This window comes from Mus caroli, chromosome 2 (genome assembly GCF_900094665.2).
Source record: "Mus caroli chromosome 2, CAROLI_EIJ_v1.1, whole genome shotgun sequence".
Taxonomy (NCBI): domain Eukaryota; kingdom Metazoa; phylum Chordata; class Mammalia; order Rodentia; family Muridae; genus Mus; species Mus caroli.
In genome coordinates this window covers 405823-433519 of record NC_034571.1, presented here as the reverse complement: position 1 = coordinate 433519, position 27697 = coordinate 405823, and the positions used below count along the sequence as shown (strand labels likewise).

General features: G+C 42.7%; 1 protein-coding gene and 1 pseudogene across 2 annotated transcripts in view; both read right to left on the bottom strand.

Annotated features, from left to right (window-relative positions):
• Nucleotides 1-11001: 11001 nt before the first annotated feature.
• On the bottom strand, nt 11002-11330 carry LOC110290531 (annotated as a pseudogene).
• A 5908-nt stretch (nt 11331-17238) lies between these two features.
• Cdnf (cerebral dopamine neurotrophic factor) overlaps nt 17239-27697 on the bottom strand; it is a 12188-nt gene continuing 1729 nt past the window's right edge. The window contains exons 1-4 of one of the 2 annotated variants that reach the window (XM_029474083.1): nt 23444-23497; nt 22514-22641; nt 20694-20835; nt 17239-18029 (exon numbers count right to left, since the gene is read on the bottom strand). In XM_029474083.1, coding sequence (XP_029329943.1) covers nt 17851-18029; nt 20694-20835; nt 22514-22641; nt 23444-23465 — 471 coding nt within the window. In that variant the 5' untranslated portion in view covers nt 23466-23497 and the 3' untranslated portion in view covers nt 17239-17850. Of the gene's footprint in view, nt 18030-20693; nt 20836-22513; nt 22642-23443; nt 23498-27697 lie in introns of those variants that run through there. The other variant, XM_021156619.2, reaches the window with a different exon arrangement.

Below are 27697 nucleotides of genomic sequence, written 5' to 3'. Positions count from 1 at the left end.
TCCCAAATACTACCATTATAATCCTATGTTATGATGCCTGGCTGATCCAGTGACTTTTGACAGACATACATGATGGGTACATCCACAGATCTTAGAGTAAACTTGACCTTGGAGTAGTATTTTCTTCATTGGTGGTGCAGTAAAAATTCCAAGACAAGGCTATTCTCCCTGCTGACCAACTGACTCAGTGTCAAAGGAAAGCCAGAGACCTGGGATACCCATGAGTTGGTGTGTCTATAGCTCAAGTACAGTGGTCTCCTGCCTAGAGTACACACACACACACACACACACACACACACACACACACACCTCCCAGTCTGTTTAAGAGCTGTGCTTATAGAAAAGGCCTGTGGTGCATTTCCTCAGGGATCTGGACTCTAGCCAGCTTCGACAGGAAATGCCACAGAGTGACAAACATGCTCCCTGGCCTTCTCCACCTGGAAGACAGGTCCCATGGGAAGAAGGTGCCCCAGACAGAAGCACCCATCAGGAGGGGTGCATGTTTATACACTACACAGTGTCCACACAAGCTCTGCTGTCACCAAATGCTTTGGAGGGGATATTGTTGTACTGAGTTCAGCCAGCCAATGGCACAGGAGGAGCAGGGAAGACACCCCATGGGGAACCTGGTTCTTTCTTCACACAGAACGGAGAGAACAGGGAAGGAATGCCATCACATAAAGTTTACATTCAATGTGCAAAGAAATCAGTCTGGAAAGAGCGATTTCAAATTGTAAACAGCAGTTATTCTTGCCTAATGGAGCTGCCAGTAATGGCTGTTAGCTTTGCTTAGCTGAGTTTTATACACTCTCTTCAGTGAACAAGACCTGCATTTGAAGAGGCGTATGAAAGCAGAGTGGAAGGCATTCATTAAATTATCTCCTACTCCGTGCACTGGGGAGCATCACCTCATTTGGTCCTCACTTAGTTCTCTGCAACAGGCAAGCCCACGCACGGCCCCATCAAGTTGAGAGGAAGGAGAGTGGAGGCCCAGACTTACATCACTCTGTGATGGCTTATAGTTTTCCTGCTGGGTGTTTCCCTCTTGCTTGGCTGAGATGTCTGCCCTCAAGTTCCCTCACAACCTCCAGCTAATGATTATTCTTCTGATACAAAGATTCATACTCAAATCAGGAGAAAGGGGGCTGATCACTGCTTTGTCCCTGCTATGGCTTTTCTTTGAACAGAGAAAGTTTAGATACTAGAAGACATTAAGTAATTTGCTTAAGACTGCCCAGACATAACGTGACAGGGATGTTACATAAGCTAGATCATGTGCTTGTAGAATCCTCACACTTAACTGTGAGTTAAAGCCAACTCGATGAAGTAGTCAGGACTCCCTGAAGACAGTATGGATGTGGCAGTCTCAGCTCCAGAGCTGTGGTGAATCTCTCTGTACCTGGTCTAACACTGGCTAATGTGTGTTAGAGGCATTGGCATTGAGAAGAAGCTTCCATGACTGTAAGATTGACTGTGTGCAAAAGAATTAATCAAAAGTATTGATAATGGAGGCTAGCATTCTCTGCTGACAAAAAAAGCACAATATTCTTTAATAATTTATATGATTAGGGCATTAGAATGAATGCAGTGATGTCAAAAGATTTAGATACAGAAACTGATAAAGTATGTCTGTATATGAGGATGTGTGTAGCCCTATCCCCACTGCTGGGGTCAGTTTGAGCCTAGACAGAGTACTGTTAATGCCTAAGTCGCAGTTTCTCAATACCATTTGTAATTAAAACTTACTGAACATAGCTGAAGATACAGCTCAGTTGCCTGTCATGAAAGAAGGCCTGAATTCAACTCCAGTGCCACATAAAACCAGGCATGACGGTGAATTTCTGTAACTGCAGCACTCAGGAGATGGGGGAGGGAGAAGCTGAGTCCAGGACTAGCCTTGGCTATGTAATGAATTTGAGGTCAGCCTGGGCTACATGAAACTCTGTCCGAAAAAAAAATTACTATAACTTTGTATAGAAATAACTGGCTGAAGCAAGAAACATAACAAGATAAGTTATAGAATTTCTGGTAACAGGAAACTAGGACTTTTTCCTTGTTTCTTTTTCTGATGGGGCCCAGCAAGAAGCACCAACATCAGGAGGCTCCTGCTGGCCAAATCTGAGACAGCTCGAGAATTAAAGGAAGTAATGTTGAAACAGACTGTGATTCATTCTACAAAATAAGAACCCACCAATCAACAATGGCTTAAATAAATAACTACACTTTGAAGTAGAATGCTAAGTGATCATTTTAGAAGGAGTGGGTTGCATTTTATAATTATTCATCAATATTAATAATTGGCCTAGGTAGATGAAAAATTAATAGGTGATGGCTCACTGAGACAATAGACATGGACACAGTCTCCCAGTCTTCCCCACAGAACACTAATAACATCCTAGTGAATTGTTATGAACATATAACAATGCTTATTAAAATACCTTCACAGAGACTTTAATGAGCCTCTCTGTGGAGAAACTGGCCAGCTACCCTCTGTACCACATGAGAAAAGTTTACATGAGCAGAAATAGGTTTAATCATCATCATGTGCCTTTGATACTATGTATTAAGATGAACACATTGTCGTTCCTGTGACATTCGAATGACATGCATGGAACACACATAAACTAATGACAGAACCTCAGACAACCTCAAACTGAAACACATTCGTCCTGCTAACAAGGCTGAACTTCAAGAACTTCAAAGCGATGAAAGATAGCAAGACTAAATTCCTGTTTCAGATTGAAGGTGACTAAAGAGACTTTTTTTTCTTTTTCTTCCCTCCTTCCTTCCTCTCTTTCATTCAGTTTATGCCCCAATTGCTACCCCTCCTCTCCTGTTCCCCCATCCCCCATTCCCCCATCTTCCTTTCCTTTGGGAAGGTAGAGACCCCTTGCCCCCAGCCCCAAGCATCTCCCTACACAGGCACATCTAGTCTCTGCAGGGCCAGGAGCATCCTCTCCCACTGAGGCCAGATGAGGCAGTTCAGGCAGGGGAATGTATTCCACCAGCAGGTAACAGCTTTAGGGATAACCCCCGCTCCTATTGTTCCCGACTTATTATGAAGACGGAACTGCACATCTGCTACGTATGTGCAGGTGGAAATAGGGGTGGGCTATGTTCTGTACCCTCATGAAGATGGAGCTGTAAAGTCACTACCTATGTGTGGGGGAGGGGAGCCACTAGGTCCTGCCTGTGTATGCTCTTTGGTTAGTGTCTCAGTGTCTGAGAGCCCCCACGGGCACAGGCCAGCCGATGAGTGTAATGTGTGGTCCTAACCTGGATCTCGATCCTATAAAAACCAATGGTGCCAATTAGTCAGCTTTACCATCCTGTAACCAGGCATCTGAAATTACAAAATTACATAGAGCTACGGTTTATTTTGGTGTATGATCTACTTTGGGAGCTTCAACTTCAGTGTCAGTTGGGGTAGATGCTTTACACCTCTGATGTCCATGAAGGACGACATTGATATGTGTTGGGGTGAGGGAAAATGACACAGTACAGCTCACCAGGAAGTGAGTTGTGTACAGCCCCCAAATCCCCCTCAGGGGCACACCCTTAGTGACCTAAGGGCCTGAGCCTCTTCACCATGCCCCTCCTAATAAAGGTTTCATCTCTTCCAAATAGTACCACCATCAGGATCAGTCTCTTAACACGGGACCCATTTGGGGGTCCAGACCATAGTATCATTACTGAGATCATTAGTGAAATCTGAATGGAGATATGTTGATAAGAAGGTAGTGTGATATCAATGTTAACTTCCTGATTTTGTGGCTATCCAGTAGCTATGTAGAATGCTTTCTTACTTAAAGAAAATGAAGCACTGTGCCTTTAGCAGGTAGGGAAAATATATATAAAGGTAGAGGAAGAGTCAAGCAATATATGAGCATTCAAGCATTAGTAAATCTGGGGAAGGGTTTATAAGATTTCTGGGTACTATTCATGAAATTGCAAATGTTGAATTTTAAGTTAAATATTAAAATTACATTAATGAAATCATGAATACGCCAAGTTATTTTAAGATAAATTATTTGAAAAACATATATTAAAAGTCAACACCAGTGGGGAGGTGGTGCTTCATACATTTAATCTCACGAAGCAGAAGTATGTCTACAACTCTGAGGCCAGCCTGGCCTACAAAGCTAATTCCAGATCTGCCAGGGCTACAAAACAAAACAAACAAACAAACAAAAAAAAAACAGTCAACGTCAACTTTTATCAAAATGAGTAATGTATATTATGGAAAAAACAAAAGAACATCATTGAGATACACTTTTCTATAATTATGTATAAATACAAGTACTTTGTTGCTGTTCTTTAAAAGACAAAGAATCAGGGGCTAGAGAGACCACTCAGTGGTTTAGAATATTTGCTGCTCTATCAGGCAAACCAATACTGATTCCATCACCCATGTTAGATGGCTCACAAACCCTATAATTCCAACCCCAAGGGTTCCAGTGCCTGCTTTAGCCTCTGGGATCACCTGCATAGACAAGTCAGACATACACAGATACACACAAACAATTAATAAAAATAAAAATTAAATCAAACTATTCTGTGTGGCTTGCTTTTTCTTTCCTTTTTTTTCTTTATTTTTTCTTTGTTTTGTTTTGTTTTGCTTTGCTTTGTTTATAAAAGACAGGGTCTCACCATGTAGCCCTTGCTAGCAAGGAACTCACTATATAAACCAGGCTGACCTCAAACTCACAGAGATGTACCTTCCCTCCTGCCTCTGCTCACCAAGTGTAGGGATTTAAGACCTACACCACCACACTAAATCAATGTGGCTTTCTTTTTTAGCTTAAAATAAGTCATAGAGATCTTTCCACATTGGTATAGACCAATCTACACTGTTTTTAGAATTGCCATTAACCGATAGCCTATCACTTTTAAGCCAATTCCCAATCAAAAGATATTTACATTGTTCTTTAATATTCCTCACATGTGAGTGTGCAAAATGTATATGTTCATTTGTGTATGGACACAGTATTATGTATATATTCATGTGTATGTGCACACAATATGTATGTATATGTTCAAGTGTGTTGAACGTGTAGGTCAGAGGCTGATATCAGCTGTTTTCCTCAGTTGCTTTCTACGTTCTTTTTTGAGAGAAGGTCTCTCTCTGTATGTGTCTCTCTGTCTCACTCTGTCTCTGCCTATCTCTTGCTGTTTCTCTCTGTTTCACTCTGTCTCTCTGTTTTTCTCTGTGTGTCTCTGTCTCTGTCTGTCTGTCTGTCTGCCTGTCTCTCTATAGATAGATGATAGATAGATAGATAGATAGATAGATAGATAGATAGATAGATAGACAGACAGATAGAGATATATCTGTCTCTCTCTATCATCTCCATCATCTCTATCTCTATCTCTCTTTGCCTCTGTCTCTATCAGTCTCTGTCTCAGTCTCTATCTCTCTGAACCTGGAGCTCATATATTTGGTTGGGCAACAAACTCCAGGAATCCTCCAGTCTCTACTTCCCATTTCCACCCACTCCCAGTGTTGAGGTTACAAAGTGCTCCTATGCCTGGCTGTTACGTGGGTATTGGGGACCCAAAAATCACGTCCCCATGTTTGCATATCAGGCACTTTACTCCCTAGGCCACCTCCTCTCCCTGCTAGTCAACATTCTCTAGAACACATAAATTAATCCTGCTATATTATATGACGGACTCAAAATCAGAATAGAAACCACCAAATGCCAGAGAAAGGAAGTTCTTCACACTTGAATTACTAAAGGATTCACAAGTAATGAGAAATCCAAGGTAAATGGAGCCTACGATCCCATACATCCACTCCCCAGCACGGAAATTGGCAAATCTCAATGTGTGTCTTCACCTTATTTCTTTTTAGAAATCTACTCAAGTTCAAGACTCTGTCTTTTTCCCCAAGTTCTGTTTCTGTTTTTTAATTATGGGTCTCTGTGTGTATTTGCCTGCAAGTGCTTATAAAGGCCCGAGGTACAGGATCCCCTGGAGCTAGGGTTATAGGGGCGAGTGGGCTGGGGCCACTCGGGACTGACCTTGGGTCCTTGGTAAGAGCTGTCAGTATGTGTTCTTCACTGCCTAGCCATCTCTCTGGACTCTATCTGATTTAGACTGGGAAATCTTTGTTAGCCTCACAAGGAATGAGGATTGGCACCTATCTGCCTTTATAAACCTGGGACTGATTGTGACTCTACTACAGAAGGCAAACACGTGCAAAACTATCCAACCACACTAAAAATCAGCAAGACTAGAATCCAGGGAAATGAGTTCACTGTGCCTGTTGCTAAAGAACAGTTGAGCTCTGACATCTCCACGCCACAGAATTTTAAAGTATGTAATACAGCATGGTTGCCATATTGGGAATAGCAAAGTTTCTGCAGACACAGCATTGTACCATGTTATTCCCCAACTCTTCTGGGACTGGAAGAGATCACTTATCAAAGAATCTAACATTCTAAAGGAATCGGGGCTGAGCCAGTCGTGGAAGCAGCCCTATCACCCTGGCCAGAGCTAAAACAGACCTGAGCCACAGCAGGACCAGTGCTGAGGCAGGCAAGCACCCAAAACTTAGGTGCCTCTCTTGCAAAACTGACTGCACCTGAGAACCACCAGAAATACATGGTACAAGTTATAGACGCCAAGAGAAAATAAGTTTGTGTGTTTTATGAGGCTTCTAAGTATCCTAGGATCATTGAGGATGCCATCATCAAAGAGTCAAAATCACTGGAGTTGGATTGTGTAAATGTTACAGCCACAAACCTGGTGCCATTTAAGCCATACACGATGGCCACCTTAAAATACCAAACTATCCCCTACTCCCCACAGTAGCTGGACAGCACAAACTGGATTGTGAGAAGAAGTGGGAAAGCTCAGGGCTGTGGTACCAGAAGGTGAGGTGGGAAGGGAGGCTATGGGAGGAGTTGGGGTAAATATGATCATGTTATCCTGTATGAAGCTCTCAAAGAACTGATAAGAAATGTTTTTTAAAGTAAAATTATATACCCATCAAATACTCCATGTGAGTGAACTTCAATGACCAGCCAAAGCGATTTTATTTAGTCAATGAACTTACTCAGGAAGGCTTGGACTTAAAACCAAGATGTTAAAAGGGCATTTGACCAAGACGAATCATACTGCAGATACTCCTTGTTTGTTCCAATCACTATATTGAGCATTTTTCTTCCTTCTAAAAAAGACATAATTTCAGGTGGACACCAGTAAGTATAGTTAGATAGAAATAATTGGTGCTACTATTTTAAAAAAGAAAGAAAGACAATTCATTTATTTTCTAGCAATGTAAGCAAATAGGAGAAAAATCTTCAAGTTGAAACAGTTTTAAATAGAGCCCTGCTTTGCAGCTCTGGCTGATCTCCCACTCAGGATCCTCCTGCCTCAGCTCCCACACAGGTGTACACCACACCTGCCCTAGTACTTACTACATTTGCTGCCTCATAGAAAAAAGAAGAAAGAGGTGGGGTGGGGAGTGATTAGGTGGTTAGAAGCACTTGCTGCTCTGGGAGAAGATCAGAGTTCAGTCCCCAGCTCTCATGGGGGACAGCTCACAGCCACCTGTAGCTCAGCACCAGGGGTCCCAATGTCCTCTTCTGACCTCCAGGGGCACTGCACTTACATATGCACATAGTTAAAAATAAGTATAAATATGTAAGGGAATAAAAAAGAAGTAGCTTAACTTGGCCTGGCAGTGGTGGTGTATGCCTTTAATCCCAGCACTTGGGAGGCAGAGCCAGGTGTATTTCTGAGTTCGAGGCCAGCCTGGTCTACAGATTGAGTTCCAGGACAGCCGGGCTACACAGAGAAACCCTGTCTCAAAAAACCAAAAAACCAACCCCCCCAAAAAAAAACCAGTAAGAAAGATGGAAAAACTAGTTCTACTAATTGAATCTCAAGAGTGTTAATGGAGATATGTGCCAGTGAGGCCATTTCTCTGGTGTTGCCAGAGAACTGGTCTGTGTGCAATAAAGAGATCCATAAACATAACGAATGATTCTCTGTGTTGTTGAACCAACAGTTTACCTAAATTATCCTGAAGCTACCTGATGCAATAGTGTCACAGAGGTGTGTAGAACAGAACTAAAGAATATTCCAGAAACATCGCGTCACCCACCCTCTTGCCCCCCCCAAAGAGATATTCCCTAATAGTTCATAGCTGCAACCCAGAACACACTGTACTATTGAGAACTCTATTGAGTTCCTGCCTCATTAGGTCATATCAACACAAGATTGGAGCATTCTTGCTTCTCAAGGATCACTTTTAAAAGCTAATTTCTATGCCATCAAATTGTCAGTCTTGAATTTCTCAATCTAAACATGTCCAGTTTAGGCATCAGCTGGACCAAATTCATGGCTGGACATCTGTTGGCAAACCTCTGAACATCTCTGTGCCCACCTTCCTCATCTATAAAATAAGTTGGCCATATCATATTCTCTCAGGGCAAGCAAAATCTTCTAAAGAAACATACCATGCAGAGTTAGTGTCATGGTGCACACTTGCAATCTTAGCACTTGGGAGGCTGAGACAGGAGGATGGTGAATCCAAACCTAGCCTGAATTACACAGTAAAATCACAAGGAAAAAGAAGGGAGGGAAAGTAAGAGAGGGGAGAGAAGAGGGTGCAGACTCAAATATCTACTGAGATACCGAGATATCTGATTGATGCTATGTACTCAATTGTTTATTTTGTTTATATCTTTCATTTAATTTTCATAATAAGCCCATATTGTACATAATGACTAAATACATTCTTAAGATGCAACACCAAGGCCTAGAAAAGTTGGATATTTTTTCTCCTCAGCTGGTGCAACCAGCCATATGCAAACCTAGAATTTAAATTTTAATTCACCTTTTTTTTCAACTTCCTCTTTTCATCAGCATATTCAGATATTCTGGAGGCTGTGAACACTATACGGGTTCCCTCACAGAATGAAAAGTCTAGGGATCAGATCACTAACAATCAGAAAACCTACTGTCTGAGTCTGAGCTGGACATGGAGTGTTTTCTGTACAAGGTCAAGGTACAATGGCACTGTGAATGTTCTGGGGGCTTGGGGTGGAGCAGATATAACCTGTGAAGGAGAAAACAAAGAACCTCCTATTATAGATCAGAGAAGACTGGAGGGGATGGGGTCACAGCTCTGGAGCTGGGGAAACGGCTCCCTGGGTAAAAGTGCTTGCTAAGCTAGCATGAGGACCTGAATTCAAATCTCCAGCAACCACATGAAAGGAAAACATGACTGTGTGCAACTACAGCACTGTGAGGGAGAAAACAGGGAGACTTCTGGGGTTTGATAGCTGCCAGGCTATCTCCAGGTTCAATGAGAGAGTCTGTCTCAAGGTAATACAGTGATAGGTGGCAAACCAGGACACCTGAGATTATCTTCTGGCTTCTACATCCAAACACACACACATGCACTTGCATCATATACTTTACACACGCACACATACAAAGATGGGAGAGATGTAAATACAGACTTAGCTACTGGGAGAAGATCTGAATTCCCCAGATATAAGGCATTCTGAGATGGTACCCAGCAGAGAGGTGAGGTTATGTCCTAGTAGAAATTGCACAGCTCAAGAGCCTTTTGCAGTGTATTTATAGCTGCCCCGTGACTAAGAAGCCAACATTTGATCTGTTCTTTCCAAAATGGGTTTTTAAAAATGCAAGAGGAAAATGAGTAGGAGCTCAGTGAGCAGCATCTTCTGCAGCTGGCTATACACGGGGCAGCCTGAAAGACTATCTGAGGATGGGTACCAAAGGCTGACCAGAGAGCCTGGCTTGTAATGAGAGTGACATTCTGAGGGTGGAGGCTGCAAGAAGGGGGAGTGGCTGCTCCCTTCTTGGCTCTCATAACTGGTACAGAACACCATCCCTGATGACATTGTTGGGAGAGGGAAAATGGATTGGTGAATGTATTTCCTCTGGAGCTATCTGATACTTAAGCTTATCAGAGTGCTATGAAAATAAGCAACAAAAGCAGATAGATACCCCAATCCCTGCTTTTCTGGTGGCCTCAAATACCTTTAAACTTCTAGAAGCCATGGAGAGTGGGAGTTTTTATAAAGGAGTGCCCAGTATGCTATTTAAGGATTGAGACTCACCTAGGCCAGAGTTTCCATAGAAACACCATCTGTCACTCACAATCATTATCCTAATCCCTTGTTCCAGAAAGTTCTGATAATCATAAGTCCCTTTGTCGATGTCATTGGACAGCAAAGCCTGACCTGATTGACACTATCTGGCCTGGACTTACAAAAGGTGTTACAAGATGGTGCTTCAAGCCACTAACAGAGGAGAAATTGTCAGTAGTAGTACATGTACTGGCGTTACAGCATTTACCTAGCATGGTGAGCCTCTGAGTTCCATTTCTTGAAGTTATATATCAGTGAAACATATTATTTATAAACTTAGAAGTATTTTTGAGTTCCTAGAACATGCGTGTTTTTGCAGAGATTCCGGTGCCGGGATGTGAGACTGTATGTTACCAATATGTGCTTTTTCATCTTGCGTCTCGATGGGATGAATCGGTCTGTTACCCAGAGTGGTGGTCTTTGCTTAGAATCACCATGGAGAGACACCTCCATAGGGAGTTCCCAGAAAGGTTTAGCAGGACAAAGAAGACGCACCTTGAATGTGAGTGGTACCATCCTATGGGCCAGGGTCTCAGAAGGAAGAAGGAGGAGCAAGTCAGCTGAGCGCCAGCTTCCATCTCTCGCTGCTTCCAGACAGCGGTGCAATGTGATCAGTCGCCTCATAGTCCTTCCACCACGCCTTCCCCATCGAGATGGACCATACCCTTAAACTGTAGCCAAAATAGATCCTTGCTTAAGTTGCTTTGCCAAGAAATTCATCACAGCTATGACGGGTAACTGCCAGGGTGTAGACAACTAAACCAAGTTGTTTGGTGGGTTGGTTGGTTGGTTGGTTGGTTTGGGTTTTTTTGGCAAGCCACTTTACTTTACACCTTTAATGAAGTCTGTAATTTCTTGAAATGTCTCACCTTGCTCTTGTTCAGAGAGTTTACAGTGTCAGTCCTCATCATCAGGAGGGATTCCCAGTTCTTCATCTGTCCACTGTGAAGGATCTGGATATGAAAAGTGACCCAGCACAGCATCCGACTCATGCCAAAATCGCCAAAGAATCCAGAACCACATGAGTGAGCTTAAGAACTCGCCCTGGATCACCTGGGACCGGGTAAGCTGGGGAAACTGAATATGTACACCACCGCCAGCATCACGGCCTCCACCGTCTCCAGCTCCCCACAAGCGGCAGCCCCGGAGCGGGCGGCCTCGATCGGGACCAAAAGGTACCAAGCGGGTCAGCACAGACATACTAGCAAGACTGTAGTTCCCACCCCTGATAAACCAAGTATCTTAATGACTGGGTGTTTGTCCGCAGAAAGTACACCACACACTGTCCATGTGTGTTAGCTCTTAAGGTCAGCCATCAAACTTTAGGAAAGCCAAGCTGCCCAGATGAGCTTCACACATCAGGTCTCCTCCTCCCTGGAAGGCAGCTGCCACCATTTCAGGCAGAGTACTTAGGACAGTGACTCCCCAAGCTCAGCATCACACTGGAGTTACCTAGGAGTGGCACTTATGAGATTCTCTCCTTCTTCATCCAAAGACTGAAAGGAACTACTCTAGGATGCAGCCAATATTGGGGATTGCTAAATTATCTCCAGGTGCCTCTACTACAGAGCTGAGGGTTTAAAAAAAAATTCACATTTAGAGCACATGCCTTAGGTCAATACTTTCACTTACAATTAATGGTCTGCCACTGTCAACTACTATATTTGGCTTTTTCCACTTTTATATGTCTGTGGTGTGCATTTGAGTATATGCTCATTTGCATAGTGTGGACATGTGTGTGAGAATGCATATGAAGATCCAAGTTGGTGGCAAGAATTATCTTCAATCTTTCTTCTATCTTATTAAATCAGTCCCACAATCTACTAGAAAGAATGGTAAACCGAGGTCTAGCCAGGCCTACCCAACCACGATTCTCCACATTTTTATCAGTGATAAGAATAGCAAACACCTTTTCACAGTATCAGCTGTCTTAATTGGGTTTCTATAGCTGTGATAAAATGCTAAACGAAAGCAATGTGAGCTCATTTTGGCTTACAGTTTATAGTTACCATTGAGGGAAGTCAAGGCAGGAACTTGAGCAGGAACTTAGAGGCAGGAACTGAAGCAGAGACATGGAGGAGTGCTGCTTACTGGCTCATCCCCGCTGGCTTGCTCAACCTGCTCTTTTATACACTCCAGGACCACCTGCCCAGGGGTGTCGCCAGCTACATCGGGCTGGACCCTCAGCATCAATCATTAATCAAGAAAATGCCCTCACAATCTTACAACTGGGTCAGACTTATATAGGCATTTCCTCCATCAAGTTTCCCTTTTCTCAGATGACCCTAGCTTATGTCAAGTTGACAGAAGAGGAGGAGGAAGAGGAGGAGGAGGGAGGGGGAGGAGGAGGAGGAGCATATATATACATTCCATTTTCTACTGATCTTTATTTTAGGTTGTCAGAATGTGTGTGTGTGTGTGTGTGTGAAATAATAGCTTGATGCAACTAATCAATATTGTATATTTGATATTACAAATTTGATAGCCACACTATAAAAGAAAAAATTATAGGTAGTAAGAAAAATATTTTTGTATTCATAATGATCATATGCCAAAGAAGATTTTTCTTAGATGGAATTATTTTTCAAATATATTTTGAGAGGATAGCCACCAGCTATCCTCTCTTTCAGATGGGAGTCTTGAAAAGTCACAAATTTGGGTGTCTGTCCTTCCCTCTCACCTCATTTCTGAGGCAGGGTCTCTTTGTAGTTCATCACTGATTACTCCAGGTTAACTCTGCCTGGAACTTCCCAGAATTCTCCTGTTTTCAGCTCTCATCTCGTCATAGCACAACTAACTTGAATTACAGATCCATACGTACATCAACATACACAGCTCCACGTGGGTTCTGGGGATTCGAACTCGGGTTCTTACATTGTAGGACAAGTGCTCTGCCCACTGAGCCAATGCCCTGCCTCCACCCATTTTTTAGTTCAGAATTGTATTGCTTTTTTTCAGATTGTATATCTTCTACATCTTCTGTGCTTATGAATTTTTCATTGACACACGTGGGAAATGCACAAACACATCCACAATGAGAGAAGTGCACACACAAACACACACACAAAGAGAGCAATGCACACACAAACACATCCACAATGAGAGAAGAAGTGCACACAGAAACACATCCACAATGAGAGAAGAAGCAAGTTAAAATGAAGGAGAAACAGAAAGAGAATACGTCTTTTCAAGCCAAAAACTATAAAAGAAGCAGAGCTATTGCCACTTACACATATGAATGATTGAAATGGCCAGGAGAAGGCTTACTCAGAGTAAACAACACAGAATTACAGCCTAGGAAACGAGGAAGGATTTATGCCACTCCGCACACAGGCTCTGTGCTCACAAACTATTTCTCCCTCTCGTCTCAGTAAAAACCTGATTTGATTTGGACAGCCAGGCTCTGAACCAAGAGATATGATTTCCCCAGATCCCTTACAGCTGAGTTCAATGATTCAGTTCTAGTCAATGGTGTAAAGCAGCACATGGGATGGGGGTGGGACTGGGGTCAGGTCAGAGGCAGATCGCCTTCTGTAGTGAGGGAGTCTAGCAGTCAACTTAGACCTGGGGTCAGCAACGAAGTCAACCATCACTAGGATACAAGGAATCAACTTTGAGCCCCTCGGAGCACTGTAGCCACTAAATTTACTCTGAATTTCCTTCTACTGGACTATTTTCACACCAAAGAATAAACTTTCTGCATTTATGATGTTCTTGATATATTTAAATTTTATTGAAAACCTAACTGATTGAGGATTAGCGGACAGCTCGGTGAGTAAAGATCTTGACACACAACTTTGAGGGCCTGAGTTCAGATCTCCAAAACTTACATACAGCCAAGCATTGGCTATGCATGCCTACAGTTTCAGCACTGGAAAGTGGAGGTAAGCAGACCCCTGGTCAGCCAGCCTAGCTGCAAAGTACAAGCTTCAGGATCAGTGAGAGGCTCTGCCTCAGGGGATAAGGTGGAAAGTTACTGCGCAGGACTCTTGATCCTCCTCTACCGACTGCATGCATAAGCATCAGCATGCATGTGTGCATATCCAGCATGCACACACACACACACACACACACACACACACACACACAGAGAGAGAGAGAGAGAGAGAGAGAGACCCTGCCTCAGACTCACAGGATAAGAATATGCAGTGTAGTAAATGTTCCTACTGCTCAATAGAAGCAACTTCAGAAGCATTTGTATAAAATCTCTTTGAGCAACACAGACTAAGGCCATCACTTGAGAAGGGGGAGGGACTTCAGTGATTTGAATGGCCTACTAAGCAGTGTTCCCATTACCTAGATTCCTGGGGGGCGGGGGGGGGGATGACACAAAAATTTGATCTCATTTTGAAATCAGAGAGCTAGATTATTTCCAAATGGCAAGTTTCATGATAAGTTCAAAGTACAAAATAGAAACAGATTGTAGAGGTTTGAGTAAGAATGACCTCCTAAGCTTATATACTTGGATGCCTAGTCACCAGGGAGTGACTCTATTTGAGAAGAATTTGGAGATGTGGCAGTGTTGGAGGAGGTATGGCCCTGTTGGAGGAACTGTGTCACCGTGGGTAGGCTGCAAGGTTTTAAAATCTCACACCAAGTCCAGTGTCTCCTCTTCCTGCTGCCTGCAGATAGCGATGTAGAACTCTCAGCTAGCTCTCCAGCACCATGTCTTCCTGCAAGCTCCACACCATGATGATAATGAACTAAACCTCTGGACCTGTAAAGCCAGCCTTAATTAAATGTTTTCCTTTTTAAGAGTTGCTGTAGCCATGGTATCTCTTCACAGCAATAATAACCCTAAGACACAAATGTAGTGTTTTTATAAAAGGTTTTACTTTTTAACTTTGGTAGTTTTGTTTTTAGTTTGTGCATATATGCGTTGCCTGCATGTGTATTGCTGGATCCTCTGGAGGTCAGAAGGTGTTGGAGTCCCATGGAAATGGTGTTAGAGACAGTTGTGAGCTGACTTGTAGGTGCTGGGAATCGAACCTGGGTCATCTGGAAGAGCCAGTGCTCTTAAACACTGAACCATTTCTACAGTCCAACTTTGGTTATTTCTTATGTGCAATTCAAAATGAAGGAGACTATTCCCACCTGGTGAGAAAACTGAATTCCAGAAACAATAACCACCGTGGACCGTCTGTTCTACTAGTATTTTTAGTTTCATTTTGTGTCTGCACAACCTCCATATCTCCTTGGGAACCACTACTTCTCTAACAAATTCACGTTTACTCCAGTTGCTTAGCTGAAAATGCATTCCCTTGCACCATTTAAAAATAAACCTTATTCTCTTAAGTTATTCTCTACTCTACAAAAAAGATTGCTGTGAGTACATTTGATTATTTAGAAGAACAGTTGCTTTAATCAATTAATTTTGGGTAATTTTCAGATAACTCCTACAACTTTTTATGAAATAGAACTGATGTACAATAGAATACCCACATCTTAATTGTACCTCTATATCAATATGATGATCATATCTCTCACCTCCTGCCTTGATAAGGTACAGTCCCATCACCCCAGAAACTTTAAAGAGAATGCTGTCTTGAGTAGCCACACCCTGACCTATTTCCCAAAGGCAACCATTTAACCATGTGCTTCTTATGATCTATGGACAGAGAATGGAGCTGAAACATTGCCAGCATCTTAAGACTGACAGGCTAGCATTAGAAACCACAAGTGCCCCTGCTGCCGGCTGTGGGGAGTGCGCTTTCATCCTGCCTGACACGGGACACTGAACAAGGAAGGAGACTCTGAGCTTGGTCACTTGGCAATTCAAGGTGGTTATAAACCGGGCGTGGTGGCGCACACGTTTAATCCCAGCACTCAGGAAGCAGAGGCAGGCGGATTTCTGAGTTTGAGGCCAGCCTGGTCTACAAAGTGAGTTCCAGGACAGCCAGGACTATACAGAGAAATCCTGCTTCAAAAAAACCAAAACAGAAAAAGGTGGTTATAAATAGCCCAAGCACAGACTTGTTGTGGATTGTTGATTTGTATTCTTCCGATCGGTTTTCTTTATATGAGAAACGGAAACTTCCACTCGTGCTGTGCAATGCTTAATCGCCATTGTTAACTTGGTGGAATTTAGAATTGCCTAGGTGACACATACCTCTGGGCACGAGTGGGAGGGCGTTGCTAGAGAGAGTTTAACTGTGGAAGGAAGACCCCATCCTGAATGTGGGCAGCGGCATTCCCGTGCTGGGGTCAGACTGACAGCTAGCAGAGCATCTACTTCCATATCTGCTTCTAGGACATGGACGCGTGTGACCAATGGCCTCACACTCCTGCTGCCGTGATGAGCTGTAATCTCAAACCATGAACTAAATTAACTCCTTCCTCGATTGTTTTCTTAGGTATTTTGTCTCAAGAGCCTATAAAGTAATGAATGCTTCCCTCCTTGCTGTGCAAGAGAGAAAATATTTAGAGTGATTGGAAGTTTTTTTTTTTAATCTATTTTTATTTTTATTTATTTATTTATTTATTTTTAGATTTATTTATTTATTACATGTAAGTACACTGTAGCTGTCTTCAGACACTCCAGAAGAGGGCGCCAGATCTCGTTACGGATGGTTGTGAGCCACCATGTGGTTGCTGGGATTAGAACTCTGGACCTTCGGAAGACCAGTCGGGTGCTCTTACCCACTGAGCCATCTCACCAGCCCTTTAATCTATTTTTAAAAAGCAAAATGAAACAAGAACCTTCTGAACTATGTTAGGTGGTTATTGGGATTGAAGTCGCACATTAGATAAGCTATAGTTTATGTTATGCATTCATTTTAAAAACCTTGACCAAAGAGATGCTTCTTGTCTCTTTCCTTCCTTAAAATGTATTATCCCATCATATCCATAGCACACTTGAGTCAGTAGTGATAAACTACATTGTCCTTCTGCTGTGCCTTGGCTCTGAAACGTCCTCCTCCAGCTCAGTTTTTGTTTGGTTTGGGTTGGTTGGTTGGTTGGTTGGTGGCTGCTTTTTGTTTGTCTGGTTGTTTGGTTGTTTGGTTGGTTCATTGGTTGCATTTTATTTTAGTGTTTGTTTGTTTTTCAAAATAGTGTTTCTCTGTGTGACCCTGGCTGTCCTAGACTCACTCTGTAGACCAGGCTGGCCTCAGACTCACAGAGATCTGCCTCCAGACAGAGTGCTGGGATTAAAGGCATTCACCACCACACCTGGCATCGGTTTGTTTAGAAGGTTTGTTCCCTAGCTAGTGGTAATTTGGGGAGACTGTGAGGTGGGTGTCTGACTGACAGAAGTGGATGAATAGAGCTATCCCTTTGAAGGTTTCAGCCTTATCATTATTTGGACATCACTTTCTGCCTCTCTATAATCACAACAGCCTCTATGACAAGCTCCTGTTGTCCTGCTCTGAGCTGTGCTGCCCTTAGCTACCCTGCTGTGATGGACCGAATCCCTGAGCCAAAGTGACTCTTCCCTCCCCACACTTGTTTCTGTTAAGCATTATTGTCATAGCAATGCAAAGGCAACCACTGCACCCTCCAAGAAGAATGAGAAAGGCACCTTGAGATCTCTGTGCTCTGCAATTTTAGCGACCGTGAGGAAGCACGGGTTGATCATACGCCTAAACAACACAACTCCACAATACAACAGCAAGACTGACGGCCAACTGGGCAGTCCCTGGTTAGCCCTAACCAGCACACTCTCATCTTAGACAGTCGATTTCTTCTAACTACAGTCCATGCTTCCTGACAGCCCACGGGGTCAGAGCTCTGTTTGGGGGTATATCTCTACATATTTGGGGGCCAGCTCTCTAATGAGGTTCACATAGTCACTTTTCTCCGCACACGCCCTGCACTCCTCCCCCCATCTCTGAAGGATCTGCTTCAGCTCTGCCACTCTCATCTTCCACAGGTCCATTGATGCCAAGTCCAGCTTCTTCTCTAAAGGCCAAAAGAGAACACACAGTTGAATGACAAAACCGAAATCTCATAAAACTCCATTCCCCTTCAGTGTGAGACAACTCCCTTTCCCATGGGGACCAAGACATACCCAATGAGAATGTGATATCACCAGTCAGCCTGTACCCTGGGTTCTCAGTACTTAAACGCTACCAACCATAGACCAACAATATTCAGGGATGGAAATACCAAATCTGTGTTAAGCATAGACAGAGGTTTTTCTTTTTTCTTTATCTTTTTGTCATAAACCCCTTAACAACACAGTATAACAACTATATGCTGGCTGGCAAGATGGCTGGCTCAGTGGGTGAAAGCACTTGCTACCAAGCCCAAGGATTCTTAGTTGAATCTTCAGTGATTCCACACACTGGAACGAAGGAACTGACTTCCACAGATTGTTCCCTGACCTTCACATGCTATGCTGTGGCACAAATGCACTCACATACATATACATGCACAAGAGTGTGGGCACACATGTGCATGAACACACACACACACACACACACACACACAATGTGTAATGGAAAACTATTTACATAACATTTACATTGTATGATATAATGATCGCTATCTGGAGATGGTTTACAGTTCAGAAGAGGATGTGTGAGAATTCTATGCAAAATTTATGGCATTTTATATTAGGAACTTGGCCACCTGAGGCTTCTGTTATCCTCAACTGTATAAAGCTACTAGGAGGACATCTGCCTCCAGCCATCCCTCTAAAGGGCTATTCAGGCTTTAAAACAAGGGGCTGGATACTTCGCAGAGTTCTCAAATCTGCATTCCTGAAACAAACTTAAACTCCTCTCCAAAGGTCGAAGACAGAAATTTATAAACAAAAGCCAGTGTCCTTGGCAGGGCCTTCATTGTGGCTAACAAAAAGACATAGGTCATAACTAACCAGCAGGTTATAGTTTAGTTTTAAAAGAAAATACATCTTCAACAATGTATATGTACATTATAGAGGCTCTGTAATAAGGTAAAGAAATCAGAGCTGGAGAGTTGGCTCTGTGGTTAACGCATGCACTGCTCTTGCAGAGGGACCGAATCAGAGTCAGCACCCACATCAGGCAGTTCATAACCACCTACAACCCCAGCTGCAGGGAGTCTGATAGTAAGCTGAGAAGAATTTATAACTATTGATAAATTCAAGAGAAAAATAACTTCAAGTAAATGACAGCAGTTTCTTTGGTATTTTTCTAGGGGAAAAAATGGCATCTGACACTAAATTTGGAAGGGGGAGTGCCACAATACTCTAAAAGTACAAGAAGGAAGTCAAAAATAAAAATGAGTTTATGGCTTCCAAAGGTTCCCTGATGGCCAGTGTTCCCATGTACAAATAAGTATTAATTTCCTCTATAATATCCGATACTTTTTCTAATATTTAAAGAGCCATTGCATGTACACGTCTTTGTTGAATGAAAGATTCAGCACACAGTTAACCCTCTGTGCGCATGGTTTGTATGGACTCAGGACATCTTTGCTCCTTTGAAGCCTATAAGAAGGGGCATTTAAGCCTGGCAGTGGTGGTGCACGCCTTTAATCCCAGCACTCAGAGGCAGAGGCAGGCAGATTTCTGAGTTCGAGGCCAGCCTGGTCTACAGAGAAAGTTCCAGGACAGCTAGGGCTACAGAGAAAGCCTGTCTCGAAAATACCAAAAAAAAAAAAAAAAAAAGAGGAGTCCATTTGCCCATAATCACTACTTTGCAAGTCAGGGCCTGTGCTGAACAAAGAACTAGGTTGTTGTTGGGACCTTTCAACCTTAAGCCTGTTTCACATCTGCTATGTAGCTATGGTAGAAGGACTCATTACAAGGTTGTGGGGAAAGTGAGCCAAAATGATTCCTTAGGTCATTTACAGTGTGTGTGTGTGTGTGTGTGTGTGTGTGTGTGTGAGAGAGAGAGAGAGAGAGAGAGAGAGAGAGAGAACAAAAACTTATGTCTTAGAGGAATTTCAGATGTGAAGGATAGCTGAGGGAAACTTTCCCAGCCTTTAATCACACTGATTCCACCTACGCAAGAGGCTGGCCCAGATACAACCCTTCAGTGTAAGAATAGGTTTAACCATGTGAAATTTATAAGGCCAAGGACAGAGCATTAAATAGGACATCACCTTCTTTCCTTACTGATTATTTTAGGCACCTCTGATAAGCTATATCACCGGGCAAAGCCTGATTGATGGAAAAGCCCAGCTCCTAAGAGAGACATCTGGCAGAAGGGTAAACTCGCCTAGGAGGGAAACAAAGTCATATCACGACTTCAAAGTCCTGCTGCCATTGGGCAGACGTACCTTGAGTCTTTGTAGCTCACTGAGAGGACCTCCAAGATTCATTTTCAGAAAACTTCCAGACACTCACGGTTGACATCACCTTAGTAAATTAGGAACTTAAGCTTTAGGCTGGGGGTTCCAACTTAATACTGATTGTCCATTATCATCCAGTAGTTAGTATCAGGTTCTTATTAGTTTATTCATTTCCCTTCCTTTATAGGAAGGAGCTCAGCTGACGGGAAAACACCAGCCTGGCATTCCATCAGTGAATGGAGAACCCCTTCCCTCCAATGCTGGCTCTGTAGATAAGATGGCCCAGGCTTTCTAAGCTTGTCAACACATGGGACATTCTGGGAAAGACAGTTGGGTCTCTCGTACCGTATTTCAGCTCACAGATCTGGCTGTCCATCTTCTTTAGCTTCTCACAAATCTTCACCGTGGGTATGTGTACACTCATGGGACGAGTGACTTCACCTAGGATCTTGGTGGCTGCGTCTGTGGTGGCCCCTAGATAATAGCACTGAGAAGAGAATGGTAGGAAATACGGGGCTGGTGAGACAAGCTGACTGCATAGGCGCCTGCCGCCAAGACCCACAACTTTAGTGTGACTCCTGAGACCCACATGGAAGAAGGAGAGCACCGACTCCGGCGAGTTGTCCTCTGAGCTCTCTATGCACGCCATGCACATGGACACAAATAACTAAGTGGAATGTGGTTAAGACAGTGTTCCTGACAATGAATAAAAGCAAGCAAAACAGTATAAAGAAGGGAGAAAGAGGTTACCCTTGTTCTCATAGACCAGATATTTAATATTAGCCCCAGCAGGCTGAGGCACAGCAAGACCAGTGACTCCAGCCTTATCATCAGGCTAATTAGATGCACTTGTCTCTCATCATCATGGGGATTATTGGGTGCATCTAATTAGCCTGATGACAAGGCTGGAGTCATTGGTCTTCTGGTGCCTCAGCCAGACAGAGTCCAGTGGTACACAGAAAGATGACCACTTTAGGCAAAAAAAAAAAAAAAAAAAAAAAAGAACTGGTGGACTGGTGCTCAGTGGCAAAACACATGCTTAGCATGAACAAGGTTATGGATTCAATACCAAGATGGAACAAAAGAGGATTTGATTTGAAATTGTCTTTATGGTGGGAGGATAGGGGATTTTCAGAGAGAAAACTAGGAAAGGCGATAACGTTGGAAATGTAAATAAAGAAAATATCTAATAAAAATATATTACAAAAAAAAGTTAGTAAAATTCAGAAAAAGACATTGTCTTTATTAATATAGAAATATTGAAATAAGACATACATTAAATTCAGGAAACATAATCTTAAAAAGAAAATATAAAAGCTTAAATCATTACATGTAAATGATACTGAGATGATTGATGGGTTCTAGTAAGTGTCTTGGTAGCAGATGCAAAAGCCTACCCATTCACATAATAGTTAATCCTTGTCAGCTTGACGACTCTGTTTAAGGAAGTGGGAAATTGCTTGCACATGGTTTACTTAGAAAGGAAAACTGGACAACTTATTATAAGAATCCACAGTGAATGGAAAAAGAAATAAAACAGGAAGGACATGGCTGCTCCAAGATGCGATGTAGGAGAAGGCTTACAAAACACACTGTTTTTTACAAAACCTAGGTAGTATAACACCCGCAAAACCAGGTGGGATGGTGGAATTGAAGTTATTCTGATCTTGTAAAAGGGAGAACATGGCCAGGGGTAGGGATATCGTCTGGGAGAGTCCAGAGTAGATGGGACCCTGAGTCAGGCGGTGGGGGGTTGGGCAGAAAGGGGAGAGAGGATGCCCAAAAGAGGAGAGAACCAAAACTGCTGGATTATATAAGGAAGGATATCTGGAGGAAGGGCAACCCAGACCCTGGGCTGGAGAGGGGTGGGGGTGGGGGATGCCAGCCAGGAAGACTCTATACCAGGTAGGGACTGAGGGATGCTGGGAGAACCTGGCAGCCAGGTCTGCTTTGATTTGTTAAATAGGCACCTCAGCCATTTGTCTCAGGGTTTGAGACTTAACACATAGGACCTTGTTTTCCAGAATTGGCTTCTGCTTGCCGTCTACAACAGGCACGTTCAAAGCAAGCATGGAAGGAGGGAGCACCAGCTCCACGTGCACAGGGAAACTATTCGTTGTTTTCTTGAAGCACAACGAAAAAAAGGAAAATGAAATGTATCATACCAAGCGGTTTTCTTTTCCTTTGGCATCTGAGCAAAAGCTGAGCAGCTCTTTCTCTATGGTGTCCGCAGAAAAGTCTACGCCTCTACTTAGCAGGGAGTTGTAGAATCGGTCTAAGAATTCTTTACATACTAGAAGGAAGAGAGAGTTGAGTCTGTTACACATTCTACCTCGACCACATTTGTGCCCATAACTCACCCACCAAGTGGAAAAAAATACAGATATAATTCAGGAGAGGTGGCTCAGCAATTAAGAGCACATGCTGCTCTTATAGAAGACCCAGGTTCAGTTCCCAGCACCTACAACTTACAAAGCATGTGTAACTTCAGCTCTAAGGAGCTGATACCCTCTTTTGGCCTCCATTGGCACCAGGCACACATGTGGTACAAATGCATTACATTCAGGCAAACACTTATATGCATAAAATCAGAATAAAAATTTAAAATATATAGATGTGGTTCAATGCATTATGGCCATGGATTCAAACCCTAAGCATTATTTGGGGTTCTGTTCCTAAAGCCATCAATTCATTAGACATTTAATATGAGCTTACGGAATCCACTAGTCAGTCTTTAGAACTAAGTTTCACCTATAATGAAAACCTTTGTATAAACATTGGCAAAGCCTAAAAGATAAGATAGCTTTTTTTATAGAATATGGTCTTGGGGGGGCTGGTGAGATGGCTCAGTGGGTAAGAGCACCCGACTGCTCTTCCGAAGGTCCAGAGTTCAAATCCCAGCAACCACATGGTGGCTCACAACCATCCGCAACGAGATCTGGCGCCCTCTTCTGGAGTGTCTGAAGACAGCTACAGTGTACTTACATATAATAAATAAATCTTAAAAACAAAACAAAACAAACAAACAAAAAAGAATATGGTCTTGGGTATAGCTTTGCTTCAGGCATACAGAAAAATCTGAATAACTACAATACCTTGAATGAAGCTCTTTATCATGCACAAGTATTATGTTCCACCATCATGAGACTGGGTTTGGTGGAAAGCTAATCTGTTGGGTTTTAAAAAAAAACAAAAAAAAAAAAACAAACAAACATACTTTATGCATATCAGTAGTTAAATCCTAACTTGAAGAACCATACTCAGTCCCAATTCTTTTGAGCCGGGAGACAGGACTCAGGATAGGCAAGGCACGAGCAACCACCATGTTAACATATGGCAGGAGCTGGCAGGAGCTGGCAGGGGCTGGCTCTGATGCAAGCATTTCATATATTTTAACTCATTCAAGTTTCACAACAAAGCTATGACATAGATACTTTATTATCCTCTTTTTACAGATAGAGAGACTAGCCAAAGAAACATCACCTGACCTGCAGGGTCAGCGGTAGAGAGAGAATTTGATCCTCCAGGCATGGCCCCTGGTCCACGTTCTGCCCAACTGTGGGAGGAAGAATAAATCTTTCCTTCTTTGAGTTTTAGTCAGGAATTTGGTCACAGCAAGGAGTGACATCACTAATGCACACATCCTCTCTCCTGACCTGGAATTCAATGAACGTATGTTGGAGTTTTCTTTATCTTTATTACCTCTTTCCCATCTTTTCCTTTCATCTCTCAGTGATATATTCTTGGCCATCTTTTGATTTATAATGGGATGTAGCTTCATTGTAAGCTAAAGACTAACACAAACGCACAGGTGTGCACACATGCACATTAATATATTGGTTCTGTTTTGTGACAGATTCTGGCTAATTCATAATTCAAGTAGAAACAGTGAGGAAACCTCTCAGTACAGCCATACATCTCCTAATAACAGGGACGCCATCTGAGTTATGTTGCTAGGTGACTTTGTTGTGGAAACATCAAAGGAGTTACTTACAGAAACTTAGATGTTACCGCCTGCTATATATACCTCGGTCATATGGTACAGTTCATTGCTCCAAGTCTACAAGCTTGGTAGGTATGTTCAATCTTTTTATAACACTACATTGTCATCTACAAAGCTTATGCTTAAGAGCCATGTAATTGGGTTACAAGAAATAAAAACTTCATACATTCAAAATCTTACAGTGTCCCATGATTCTGTGTTGAATTACATCCATGGCTATCCTGTGCCATACGCAGCCTGCAGCTACAAGGTGATCATGCCTGTGTGTAGAACATGTTACCACGCTTAGGGCTGTGGGTAAGTTTCACTGAACTTCAGGTAAACATAAGAGACTTGCAGTAAAAAGATTGTATTACTAATCGGGGCTGGACCACTGGCTCAGGGTTAGGAGCACCTGCTGCTCCACCAAGTTCAGTCCCCATCACCCCTGCCCAGTGACTCGCAAACACCTGGAAACTCCAGTTTCAGGGGATCAAGCTCCCTCTTCTGGCCTCTGAAAGTTCCTGCACACATGTATCATACATACCAAACAGAGACACATACATAAATAAAGATAAGTCTGCAAACGAGAGTTTTAAAATGAAACAGTGTACCTGCATATGGCCCTTACTATGAGTGGAGCCTGTAGACTTAGGAGCTGAGCTGGGGGAGCCAACATGAAGGCCGAGAGGATAGTTCACACTGAGGAAGACACTATAGGCTGCAATCATTTACAGACTATATGAAATTTTTGGAAAAAATAGCTTATTTCTTCCATGATAAATGAACTTTAGATTACTATAAGTTTTCCACCATATAAATTGTTTAACTTTTTTTTTTAAAAAAAGCCTGTTTGCCTGTCTTGTTATGACACTTAGCTCGAAACATGAACGTACTGCAGTGCACCTTTCTCCTTTAAACCTTTATTCTTTAGGTTACTTATCTATTTACTTTTAAAACTTGATTGTAGCCGGGCGTGGTGGCGCACGCCTTTAATCCCAGCACTTGGGAGGCAGAGGCAGGCGGATTTCTGAGTTCGAGGCCAGCCTGGTCTACAAAGTGAGTNCAGCCTGGTCTACAAAGTGAGTGCCAGGACAGCCAGGGCTACACAGAGAAACCCTGTCTCGAAAAACCAAAAAAAAAAAAAAAAAAAAAAACCTTGATTGTAAAAGAACTAAGGCACAAAAACATGCATTAGCCGAAGCCCACACAGGATCCAGATGATGGTACCACTGCCCCCCACCTTGTCCCACTAGGACCCTTTCAGAGGCAACAGCACGCATGGATTGGGCTTGTGTAGTAAAATTCCTTTTTTTCTGGGATACTTGGGTTGTTTGTTTATTTTTGCTTTGAGACAGGATCTCCCTGTGGAGAACAGGCTGGCCTCGAACCCACAGAGATCAGCCTGCCTCTGCCCCCTGAGTGATAGGATTAAAGGTCTGAAGCATATCCCTCTCTTCCGGAATATTTTCTAAAGTGCCTGCCTGAGGCTAGTTGACACTTACTTTACCTTTTGAATTAAGAAGAATCCAAGCAATGATTGTTGAAGGTAAACAGTAAGTACTGTGCTCTACATGTTATACTGCTGTCATTCATAAGACTGACAGTTTACTGGGTCTGTTTGTTCCAGAACCAACACAAACGATTGATTAGAAACAGGGAATTCAATATCATTGAGTAGTAGAATGTTTTCATAATCCCATAGAACCATTTTAGTGTACATGGTCCATCATTGACTGAAATGTTGAGACACATAACTATAAATCTGAGAATTAGGATGCGGCCCAGGATGGTACATAAATGTGTAATTCATCATATTCAAGCAATATTCAAACGATGAGACCACAGAAAAAAGGGAGATGGAGGAAGTGCAGGCCTGGGGGTCACCTTCAGGAAACGCCAACGTTTAGAGGTGGAGAATGTGAGACAGAATGAGAAAAGGACTCTTAGGAACAGCCAGTGAGGTAGGACAAGATAAAGGCCCAGTGTTCTCCCCAGAGGCAAATGACAATAAACAATAACAAAACAAACAAACAAAAAAATCCCATCTAACTGATCACCGATGTTATGAGCCACCAATAGAATGAAAAATGTCTTCTGACGTATCTTTTACTCATCTTAATTATCAAATACATTAAGTCTACAAAGAAGACACCTGCTGTCATGATCAATGTTGTGAGCAGGAATTCATCAGAGTCTCTAAGCAACCTCCCATCTTGTCTTCCTATAAGAGAGATCCAGTCTTGCAAAGGTCTCATATCTCTTCCCCAGCATATCCTCTTTTGATTTCTAAACATCTCTGCCATTCTGACAAGGAATCATCTATCCAAATGAGGACACTCCAGAACTCTAGCTTTTGATTTTAAAGATGGACATTTGGCTCAGCAAAACATGCATGAAACTTTGCCGCAGTGCACATGTACCCTTTATCAGTACTCTGCCTGCTGTGTATAATAATAGAGTTTTAAATCCATGGGATGAGAGACATCATCTAGAGGGACTTTTTAAAAGTCCATAGCTGCGTGGTGTGTAGTGAAATGATTTTTTGAATCTTCTGAGAAACTGTGGAGGAGGGGGAGACACTACCTGGTGGAAACTGGAAAAACATTAAATCCAGGAGAACATGACAACCCTCCCAGAGATGGGGCAAGCTACAGGATGGGAGGACACCAGGACAACAGAAAGGAAAAACAGCAACGGTCTGTAACAAGGCATTAGACCTGGGGAAAAAGAAAGGTAGAGAATCCATAGGAAGGTAGAGTCAATAGACAAGCAATTGGCCAGCAGAAAGAAAGAAAGGAAAAGGAAATACAGAACAAACCAGCTAATTTTGCTAACCTCATAACCTCATAGCATAGGAATAAGTTCCTGAGGAATAAACCATTCAAGGATTACCTTTTAACTACATCAAGTTTTTTGAATACTTAGTCACTCCATAATCACCTGACAGAAAAATATGTCCGGAACTGTGGGAAGAAGGTGGCTTGGATACAGAGATGTAGAATTTACTGGACAGTCAGGCAGATTGATTTTTTTGCACTGTATGCAGACTGATAATAAATACAGAGGGCATGACACAGAAAAATTCCAACAACTAAGCCATGGCTAGGCCAAGCATTGATGGCACGCATCTTTAATCCCCACACTGGGGAGGCAGAGGCATGCAGATCTCTCAGTGAGCTTGAAGACAGTGTGCTTCATAGTGAGTTACAAGCCATTTAGGGCTACATAGTGAGACCCTGTATCAAAAGAAAGGATGGAAGGAAGGAAGGAAGGAAGGAAGGAAGGAAGGAAGGAAGGAAGGGAGGGAAGAAGAAAGGAAGGAAGGAAGGAAGGAAGGAAGGAAGGAAGGAAGGAAGGAAGGAAG